An 11,321-nucleotide genomic window follows, 5' to 3' on the forward strand; every position below is an offset into this window, starting at 1 on the left:
TTTCGTTCCGTTTGTAACAGGAGCGCAGGACTGGTAGCAGGTAACATCTTTTCCCCTTCGCAACTGGTAAAACTTGGCGCCAAAAGTGCAAACTTCTCCTCCTTAGACGCGGAGGGGAAGTAGCTTCGTTTATGCTTCGTGGTTGAATTATACGCAGCATTAGCGGGATGTGAAGTTCTAGTTGTCTCGCTCTGTCCTTCGCTTCCGTGGGCTTCAATGAGGGTTACATTTGCGGGTTGAAAGATTAAATTCTTAATCGATTCCGTGATTTCCTGGCGTGTGCGATTCAATTTGGCGGTTGGTAACGTAATGCTCAATTATATTTTCGGACGTTTTCAATAAAATACTCCAAGTTTGGCATTTCCTCTCTTCGCCGTTCGTTTATTTCATTCGTTTGCGACGCCCGATCGCGTCCATTCCTCCTCAGTTCCTTCGTTATCGATAATATAAAGGCACATAATATATGCGGCATTTTGTAAATATATAGCATTGGCTGGTAGTAAAAACACTCGGTCCCATCTCTTTCCAAGCGTTCACAGGGCGAACGTTGTGTAAAGATCATTCGATATATGTATAAATTTTGTATGTATATAAAAAAGGACCTCTTCCTTTCCATCATGCGCGTGGGGTTAGTTTCTTAACGACACTGTGAGAAAAGGTTTATATAAGAAGCGGTTCGTAAAAGTTCACACATATATAATGCTGGTGGTGTGTTTTTAGTCGTTCGTTTTAACTTTGAGCATTCGTTTTTTTTCTTCTTCTTTTTAAATATCTTTTCATACTACTTTCTTACCCTCCGGGTTAATAATTTCAGTGTAGTTGCAACACATTCCTAAATAAGAGTAGTAGTAAAGCGACTATGAAAAACGGTATATAAAATGTAAAACTGACATCACATGCGATAATAATAAGTCGAGTGCAATAGTAACCAAGTGCAATAGTAGTAACGTGTAACGGGGGAAGGGGATAAATAGGGATAAAACAGACAACGCATCTTTCACAATGAACTTCAATAGAAGGACATATCTCCTCACAGATAGATAATAACAGGAAAGCCGATACAGTAAACAGTTAGCTAAATACATGTTTCAGTAATCATCCATAGTAACTTTAGACTGTAGTTCTTCTGTTATTCACTCAAGTGGTATGTGACATTTTTGATAAGCTAGGAATATTTCTTATTGATTTAATGATGCACGTTTTTTAAATCTAATTCAAAATGATTTTACTCTCCAGGAATCTCTAAGTCCAATCCATACCACTTTTCTGTTTTTTTCTTTTTCTTTTTAGTATATGATAGCTTGTCCGTTTCCTATCGTTAGATGAATTGTAAGTAGATATTGTTGTGGTAATTGAAAGAAGATCAACAGTGTTAATAAGGAAGAAACCCGTGCGTGCATTAATTTCAAATGAACATAAAAGAAATAGCTATCAAAACTACTGATAATATAAAAAGTATTAAAAAACGTTTAACTCCCATAAAATCGACCCTTGTTGTTGGCACACACTGGCAATATGTGCATCACAATCACATCCATTTGAATTCGTATTAGCCTCCCGATGTAGAAAACAGTGTTAACACAATAGAAAAAAAAAACACCTATAATGTTTACGAGCTGCGTTTGATAAATAACTAATTAAAAATAACATTGTGGCTCTCGAGCATCAACAAACAGCGGAATATAAAGAGCCGTTATTGTAAAGACACAACCAAACACGGGAGAAATGGTGCAATTGAAATCGTCAGAATTCGCGTGCGCAAACAATTACTTCCGTACGTTAGTATCCTTCTGTCAGGCACTTGAATTAAATCCTTAATTCATTTTTCCCTCCGTCTTCCGGCCTCTCAGTCTCTCGTCCTTGATTATTCGCGATCATACCACTTCAACGTTAAATATATCTATCCCATGTTTGTGTTTAAAAAAAATAAACATTCAATCTCCAATCGAAAAACAAAACGCCTGAAAACAGACAACCAACAAATTGCTTTTTGTTGTTTGTTTGATTCAGCAGTATCACAATCACAAAAGTCTCGAAGTCTAGGACTTCTTGTTTGCAAGCAAATTAGCTCTTTCTCGAGAAGCTTTCAATCCCCGCCATCCTTTGGATGATTTATCGTGTAAAAAATATGCTTTCAAACTAATTCATTCCATCATTCATCATTCGCTTACGCTAGGTTTATTTACTGCTTCTCGTTTTCCCTTGCAGTATTAGATGCCCGATGGGAAGGTTTCAAAGAAATACAACGTATGCGACCTTCGATAGCCGCCATGATTAATAATGTTCGCTCCTTATTCAATACCGAACGGAAAAAGATTACCGATCAAAGCAAGCCGGTAAAACAATTTTGGCAAATTTTCGCGTTCCTATAATACATTCTGTATTTCTTCAGCATCACAAATTTGGCTGCACTAATTTGTGGATCTTTATCGTCCCACCAAACGGTGCGTGTACCGTTTTCCCCCTGAACCGTCAGAAGAGAAAGGAAATCCTGCTTCCCACACACTTCGTTTGCTTTCATTAAATTCTATCTTTCTAATATTAATATTTCGCTCGATAATCTTGTCGTACAAGAAATAGTTAAAAAAAAAACAAGAATCGCAAGATGAAAAGAATTAAGGGACGCTTTTTCGCGCTTCCCAGCAAGGGTTAGTAATGTTCTCTAAACATTGAACCATCGGGATAGCGTTGGTAGCGTTAGCGTTCGTGCGATTAGATAATCGAAAAGTCTTGAAGTTATAATAGCTGTACGCGTCTTAAACATTCAATTCTTTAAAAAAAAGGAAAATGAAATAATAATTTACGCCATCCTGCCAGCGCCACATGATTACAAAATGGTTTGCTGTGTAAAGGATTCGATCCTTCCACACAACTTGCTTCGGGACACCATTTTGGCGTGGCTTAGTTGAAAATAGCGGGGGTGCTAAAATCTCGATCGCCTTTAACGTAAGTAGCGTATATAATAAATATCGATGAGTAGATAACCACCATGGAATGCTTAACACGATCGTTAAATATGGTTGTGGTTAAATGAGTGTTTACGATGAGATGAACGACGATACGATAACTCGATCAGGTTAGGTTGTGGTTTTGCTCACACCGTATGCGCCTCGGCCGTATAGATGGCACGACCCTCGTCCACGAGCACCTTGTGGATGAGGATGTCGTCGTCGGTGGACACGTCGATCAGCTCCAGCTCGACCAGCTCCTCGTGCCGGTTGAACTCGTCCTCCTCGACTTTTCGCACGACGCTGGCGAACTTACGCTCGGTCGTAAGCTGCTGGAAGCGTACTGCGTCCGCGGTCACCCAGTCTTTGTTGGTTGGCTTAACGCCTTTTGCAATGAAAAGGGAAGAAGAAAATGATATCAATGATGAATATTGTCGCACGAAAACTAACGGCTAGAGTATTATACGTGAATTTAGCTTTCAGTTATTTCAAATGTTTCTTATTTGATATCGAAGTAGCCTTTGATGGTGAAATGTATAAAAGAAGCACACTTGGATGAGAGTAGTTTCGATTGTTCCTCACAAAGCAAATGGCATGTGTTTCTGTTTTGGCCTACTGTGTAACGACTTTTGCGGTGTAGTTTATATGATAACATTTCCTTAGCTCGTGTTTACGTGGTGCAAACTACTTGTAAATGAAGTTGTATTTAACTGAAGGCTAAATCCATCGAATATGATGTGTAAACAACAGAAACATTTTGTAGGCCGTGATTTGGAAATTGAACACATAATTGGTTGTTAATTAAAATACTGAATGATTAAACAATTCTATATGAAAAACTTATTTCCGCCAACCCATAAAGTGTAACGTTCGTCTTAACGTTTCGAAAAAAGAAATTGATCTTTACGATTTTGTATGTTGCGCTAATATAAAACCTTCCCTTCCTCGATAACGCTTACCGTAGAGCTTCGCCTTGATCGCTTGCTGTGGCAGCACGCGGAACTTGGCCGGCAAAACCCGAAGGTTCGCGACATCCAGCATCGCTACCAGCCCAAAGTCGCAGAAGTAAGCGTGGATCGGTGTCGGTCCGAACAGGATGATATTCACCACCGTGATTCTGCGCGTGGTAAACGCAAATTGAGAGAGAAAAAAGAGAAGTAATCAGCAGAGTGGGGCAATGGAGGCAAAACACAATCTGTTTTGGAATCTGTTTCCACCCCTTACCGGTACCAGTGCCCGTCACGGTTCAGTGCGGCGTACGCTTCACCCTGGCGGACCTGATCCTTCCGGACGGGTTGCGCTTTCGTCATGCAGAATTTCTGCAGCTCTTGCATCAGCTGATCCAGCTGCTTCGCTTGCGCGTACGGTTGGATGATGAAGAACTTGGGGCTGGATGCGATCGTTACCTTCACGTCGAACAGCTTGCCGACGGCCGGGAGCGTTACTTTGGCCAGCTTGGCAATCGCTTCTTTCCGCTCGCCGTTGGTCGTAGCCGTTGTGGAGGCCGTCGGTGTGGAGCTAGATTTTTTTGCAGCGATCTCGGGGGACAACGGTGTTGGGCTGAGGTTAAGCCCGTCGAAGCGGTTGGACAGATCCTTCCCGTCGGCACTGGAGAGCGTGTAACCACCGGTGGACTGGGAGTTTATCGTGCCGACTGTCGTTTCCGTGTCCGACGAGGACGAAGGGATCGAACCCTCGGCGACACGCGGCGAGTTGATCAGCTCGGAGTTGATCTCGAGCTCCTGCTCGATCTTGATCGCCTCGTTCACGCACACCAGGATCTTCTTGCCCTCATCGCCACCGTCCGCCACATGCACGTACAGCTTCACCAGTGGCAGTGTGCCCGTTTCCATGCCGAACACCTTCGCCATCGCCGACATGGCCGGACGGAGGAAGGCGCGCAGCCGGGCCAACACCTGCGGCTCACTGCAGTCCGGCAGCTCGAACATTCGCATCCGGATTGCCTGCGCCGGGTAGCGGTTCAGGGCCAGACTGATCATCTCCAGCCGGTAGATGTTGGCCACGTTCACGCGCCGCCGACACCCGACGTCCACGTACAGCATCCGGCAGTTCGGGCCGGACTCTTTGGCGTCCAGCGCCGCCCGGTACCACTTGCCGTCGGTTTCGTCCTGCACCAGGTACAGCCGCTGATGTAGCAACGTTTCAGACGTCGATGTGTATAAACCACGGTATTCACCCTCGAGTGCGTTCGATTGGGTGAGGTTGGTGATCAATTTCTGGAAGAGCCACGTTTATGGATAAGAATTTCGTACATGAAAAGGGATTAGACAGGATCCATCAATTTGAGTATTTTGTCACAATTTGTATAAGAACGTACTTTGGCAGCACCAGAACATTAAGAAGGAAAGTCCAGTGAAGCGATACAATGTAATGAAATATAGCTAACCAAACCAAACAGAGTAAGAAATATGTCAATGTTACAATGTTGCATAGTCAAGTGCAACGTACACCAAGAACCCAAGCGCAAGCCCGGCGTCATTAATAAGAACTACCCAGCAACTTCAACGATTGGTACAATGAAAAGCCAGATGTGTGTTTTGTAACAACCCGGGGTTGGCGGGGAAGTTGGGCACATAACTAAGCGACCCAGAGGGAAACAAAATTATGGCCACATCACAGCTCTTAAGCAACGAACTCCGAAAACACTTAGCAGAGGCAGTTTCGTGTCGAGAAGAAATTGTCAGAAAAACCAGACAAAGGACAACTTGATACAAAATAAACGCGTGTTGAGCGTGTTCAATGAAAAGCGATCAGTTGATCGTGATCGATCATCAGTCCTCTTACTCGTGGTCAGAAATCTTACCACTAGATGAACTACAAACGAAAGTGTATTCGAAACGCAGCAGTCAATAATATTGTCAAGACAAGACAACAACATCATGATATTAATCATGAAACAGCTGGTAAAGAAGAATTTACCAACATTACGAAACTGGCGGAGTCTTTAAACTAACCGCCATAAAATCGAATCTATAAACCTAACGAAAGTCGGATGAAAACTCGAAACCCCGTTCGGTAACCTTTCACTATCGGCATCAAACAAACGGACTGAAACGGTGCGAGTTTTTGTTGTACTTCACTTGCATCACACGACCTCCTCCACCCACCTGGATGTACTTCATGTTGCCGGCCTTCTGGCAGTACACGTCGCCCTGGTCGTCCACGTACGAGATGGTGACGTAGTTGACCACCTTCAGGTTGAGCTCCGGTGTCGGCGTGTCGTCGCAGATGCGCGTCAGTATGATCGGATTGAGCAGTACATCGTTCTGCGTCGATGTGTCGTACAGCATCAGTTTGAGCGTGCACGTGTCCGGACCGTCGCTCTGCTCCGCAGCCTCGTAGTCCTCCCGTTTCGTCAGCACCTGCGCGATAAAGACGCGCCCGGCAAGCAAATCCTGCAGGTGGTGCTTTCCCTTCGGGTTTTCGCTGAAATCCTCCAGACCGTCGAGCGAGAAGCACTTCGCCTGTCCCGGTAGCTGCAGGTACTTCGGGTCGCACGGGTAGAGCGCATCCAGTGCGAGCTGCTCCCGCTCGCCGATGTCGATAAAGAAGCACTGGCACTGGTTCGCCTCATAGTTGATCTCGTCCACGCGCACCCGGTACCAGCAGTCGGTGATCACCACCAGATAGTACTCGCCGACGGCCGCCACCACCTCTTCCGCCTTCGGCTGAAAGTTCAGCATCGACATCTCGATGTCCGTGATGAGCGCGTCCATCTTGTCCTAGAATGAGGACACAGTTAGAACGATGAAAACACACACAGTTAGAACGAAGTTAACAATATGTGTAAGTAAAGTCGGTCTATGTCTTTTTTTTACCAAAATATTTCCAAGCTTTTTTATGATCCATCTACAAAACACTTTACAATAGGTTGAGTCATGGAACCACAATGTAACTCGTACGTATAGCAATACCACGCCGGCAGTATTCCTTAAGCGGTTTAAAATTACCTTTTTGTACGTGCTTTGTGCTCGACAAACGTAATTGGTACTTTTTTAAATTTTAACCTTTTTCAACCCTAACCAATCTCGGTAGAGTGATAAAATAGTCATGTCAAGAGGAGAATATTTTAAGAGTTACCGCATTTTCGCGTACATAACAGCATCTGTTTCATTGACAGTTATTATTATCGTTTCGAAAAGTAGATAGGATAGTGTTATGCATTGAAATTAATGGTTCAGTTATTTTAGTATCAATTTTTGCATTACCATCAGTTCAACTTATCTATTCCGGAAAAGTTTTTTATTTGAATGAGTAAAGTAAACTTCGTTCAGTATTAATGAAGCACGATTTCGTACTTTGTGAACAATTGACAAGGATTGTCAATGCATGAAACCATGCCTAAAACTCTCCATGGAACTGTAAAGACTTTGTAGATTCACATTCAATTCCACAATTACTGTTATTTTGTAACGATAAAGGGGTGGTTGTGAACATGAGTGTGGATAAGGATCTTTGGGTTTCACAAGAATGTTGTGGTCCATGGGAAAACTTCATTGATAGCCTATTACTTACACTGTACTCCTGGCCGACGAGTCGCGCCCAAACCTCGACCGTCGAAACGGGATTGGTGATGTACAGATTCCAGTACTGCTCGTTCCAGGGCAACGGAAGCTGATTCATCGCCATCTGGCGTGCCTCGGACGTGTTCGACTCGACGTCCGAACCGGATGGTTGCGGGCGCGCTAGCACAATCGTATCGCCGGACGTTTCCTCCAGCTGGAACAGCTGATTCGAGTACCGGTCAATGATGGAGAACCAGTGGTCGGGCAGGAGCGCATGGTGTGCGGCCAGGAACGCGTCCGGTATGTTCTTGCTGAACATACCGCTCCGGCAGGTCGCCAGCAGCTCGTAGATGGTGCTCGCAATGTCCGGATCGGAATCGAGACACACGCTGTACGTCTGCCTCGATTCGTCGCGCTGGAGCGCTTCGATCGCGACGAGCGCGGCCGCGAACTGCCCCTCGAACTGGTTGCCGTAGTCGGCCGGGTAGGTCGTGTACGAGGAGCCATTCAGCGTCACCTTGCACTGGATGCGCCCGTTCTTCTGCCGGTAGTAACGATACTCGGGCCGGCCGTAGCCCTTGTAGCAACTGTACTTCACCAGCAGCTCGACCGGTGTCGCGTTCGGGTCATTCCAGCTGAACGAGGTCGGTTTGGTCGTTGGGGCGAACGCGTTTATCTGCTCGCTGATGCTGGGCACACTGGTAGTCGTACCGTTGGCGCTCGTGATGGAAAGAGCCCTTTCGAAGGGGTTTGGTGGTTGCGGTTGCGGCTGCAGCGGCAACGGCAACCGTGCCTGGTCCTTCTCGTCTAACTGCTGGTTTGCCTTGAGGCGATCCTGCAACGATTTCTTCCCGGGAAGTGACGCCGGCAGCGGAACAATGCCAAAGGGACTATACGGCGTGGTCATTATTTGCTGCTGTGGCACGTTGCGCACAGCAGTAGGAACGTGATACGACGGTGTCGTCGGTGTCCGCTCGTCGAGGGACTGGGCTCGCTGGAAGTTGTTATTTGAGGGAGGATGGGTGGTTTGGGGCGTTTGTTCATGCGTCGTAGAGGGCATTGTGGCTTTTGCCAGAAGAAGGCGCGAATTGACGCTCTTGACAGGAACTGGGGAGAATGATGGCGCCGCCGCCGCCACCAGCGATTCTGGTGGCTTGACGTCGATGGTCATTAGTGGTAAAATCTTCGATGACTTACTCGCCGGCTGTAGTTGTTTTTGCTGCTGCTGTTGTTGTTGTTGTTGTTTTTGCTGTTGTTGCTGTTGCACCTGTTGTTGCACCTGTTGTTTCTGCTGCGGCTTCGCCACTGGCGTCTTATCGGAGGCGAAGGGAAGCTTCCGTGCAACGTTGTTGCTGATCGTAATGGAAAGCGGCAGCGCCTTGCTAGGCTGGCGCATCTCCACCGACGAGCGGCTCAAGATGCCATTCCGTTCGTTCAAAACGTGCCGTAAGTCAGCGGAAGAAAGCTGTGGTTGCTGTTGACCGTTTAGATTTTTCGTTGCCTTATTGTTGTTGTTCGTTTCGCTCCTGCCACCCGCCGCACTGCCGTTGGGTGGTGACGTTTTGAGGATCGGACGGGTTGTTTTCGCCGTCGTCGTGGTCGTGGTCGTCGTCGCCGGAGGATTTTTGAAGGATATTTTCTTGGGGCTCACACTGGAGTTCCCATTGTTTCGGCCACTGTACGGCAGCTGCTGATAGATGCGGCTGTACTGAGTCGCATTTCCACCGAACCCGCGCCCACCACTCAGCGACGGTCCCGCCGGTTGACGCAGGGCAACGAAGCGTTTCGCGCCACCCCGCGCAGTCGCGGAAGTCTTCTGCGCCGACACCATCTGCAGGATGTGGGCCGAGTCGCTGTTCGGTTTGATATAGATTCGGGAAGCGTCGCCGGGCGCCTGCTTTATCACGAACTCTCCGCTCGCACGCAGAAAATCCTCCACGGTGTTGAAGCCGAACTTCCGGTATGGCAGCGACTCGCCCTCCATCGCCCGGTAGTCACGCATCACGCTGAGCACGGTGGACGTTTCCTTCAGGGAGGACACCAGCGCCCGGATCGCCTTTACAGCCGCCATCGCCTCCGGCGACATCCGGTTCGGCGTTTTGTTTTCGTTCGGGCTAGGCATTTTCGGGCTCACTGATTGCTTATCACACCGAGACTCAACGAATCCACCTTGTGGAAGCTGTAGCAGCACCACCCGAGGGAAGCATCGACCGGTCGAGGATCAAATTGTTTGCTCGAGCTTTTTCTTCTGTTTTTCGTTCGTCGTTAACCTAAAAATAACCGTTCTAGAAAGAAAACAAAAACTAAATTATTGATACATATGAAACAAAATGGACAAAAAAAGAAATAAAAGTATCCCCCCACAACAATGTGAAAATCTCAGTTACAAGTAATGGTAATGTAAAGCATTGTAATAGAAGATAAAAGTAAAACTAAGAACAACGTAATAAAGAGACAAAACGGACACAATCGTTCGCTTTGCGAACCAATCACCATGACGACAACTAGATGGGAGAAGAGAAGAAATTACTTTTCATTTCCGCACCATATGGGTTTCGCCTTTTTTTCCTTATCGAAGTCTGTTTGGGTCCACTGGGTTTACGCTCTCCACACGGACGGATGCAACTTGGTAGTTTTAAGTGCAATAAAAAACCAAAAAAAAAATAGCCCGGAAAACTCCACCTCGACTATATGCGCGTAAACACCCAGGAGTTGGGAGGTAATTTTCCAACCGATTTTTTCTCCCTGCTTCACGATTCGTACGCGAACGCGCCAGAGATCGGGGCACAGAGATTGGAGCAATTAACTTCACTTTTTCCAACGGTAACACTCGCCACAACCACGCCCCACCACCCACCCCCGCTCCTTGTGGCAATCCCCCTCCACCCGATGACGAAGTTTGGGGGAATGGGAAGAAAGCAAAGAAAATAGGTGTATCTCCCAAGTCCGTTAATGGAAACAAACAACTCTCGCTAAGAAAAGCCGTTTAGATGAAGAAAATCGAAAGACAAAGCATCGGACCAGAAGTCTGCAGAAGAAACAATGTCCCGTTGAGCATGGATGTGTGAATGTTGAAAATAGGTTCTCCGAGTGAACACCAAGATAGACTCTAGAAAAGATGGACAATAGACTTGTAAATAGGGCACACAGGGGGGATTAGTTTTTATTTTCCTACTTTTTGAATTGTTTCTCTAATATCACATGTGAATACAAAGTAAATAATATTCTTCTGACCATGAGCGGTGATTTTGTAATTATTCAACTTTCTGATCATTCCAATTGGTTGGTTTTAAAACGTAGCGAGTTCCAGACACAACAATTAAATTACTTTTTTGAAAGATAGAAGTATGGTGCGAGAAGACAGTAGATCGTCTCATTCGTTAGTGTCCCATTTAACTTTGCTGTAGACTGCATTTGGAAAATCTAAAAATGTGATAGAATGCCAAATGTGACATAAATTTAGTTCCAGAATAAACATACAAGCTATAAAATTCACTATTCATGTCGGTTGCTTCCAGAAATTGTAATGAAAAATTGAATCTTCTAAAAACAAACGTATTTCGACAGCATTAGAGAGAGAGCCAAAGGACACCTGCCATTAGAGATACGATGGAAAACAGACCAACTTGGCAATGTTGAGGCGAAGTAACACTTGATCGAGTTCGCGTAACAAGTCTGTCGAATGTTGTGTTGGATCGGCCACACCTCTCGTAGGCCCGATCTATCTTTCATCGCGGAACATGGTACTCGTCGACGAACCCATCGGTGGTGGTGGGGAAGAGGTTGTGCTGGCCTCGTGGAGGCGTGCAACAAGCCGCAGAAAATTGGTTCACTTTGGCCAACAACG

At 46.0% G+C, this 11,321-nt stretch overlaps 1 protein-coding gene across 1 annotated transcript; it reads right to left on the reverse strand.

Annotated features, from left to right (window-relative positions):
- Positions 1–2,706: 2,706 nt before the first annotated feature.
- On the reverse strand, positions 2,707–9,754 carry LOC131285778 (tudor domain-containing protein 7A). The gene is made up of 5 exons (XM_058314635.1): positions 7,485–9,754; positions 6,077–6,691; positions 4,173–5,185; positions 3,908–4,065; positions 2,707–3,333 (listed from the first exon to the last, which is right to left on the reverse strand). The coding sequence occupies exons 1-5, from the start codon at positions 9,594–9,596 to the stop codon at positions 3,095–3,097; spliced, it is 4,137 nt and encodes a 1,378-aa protein (XP_058170618.1). The 5' UTR covers positions 9,597–9,754; the 3' UTR covers positions 2,707–3,094.
- Between the last annotated feature and the right edge of the window lie 1,567 nt (positions 9,755–11,321).

This window comes from Anopheles ziemanni, chromosome 3 (assembly GCF_943734765.1).
Source record: "Anopheles ziemanni chromosome 3, idAnoZiCoDA_A2_x.2, whole genome shotgun sequence".
NCBI classification, from domain to species: domain Eukaryota; kingdom Metazoa; phylum Arthropoda; class Insecta; order Diptera; family Culicidae; genus Anopheles; species Anopheles ziemanni.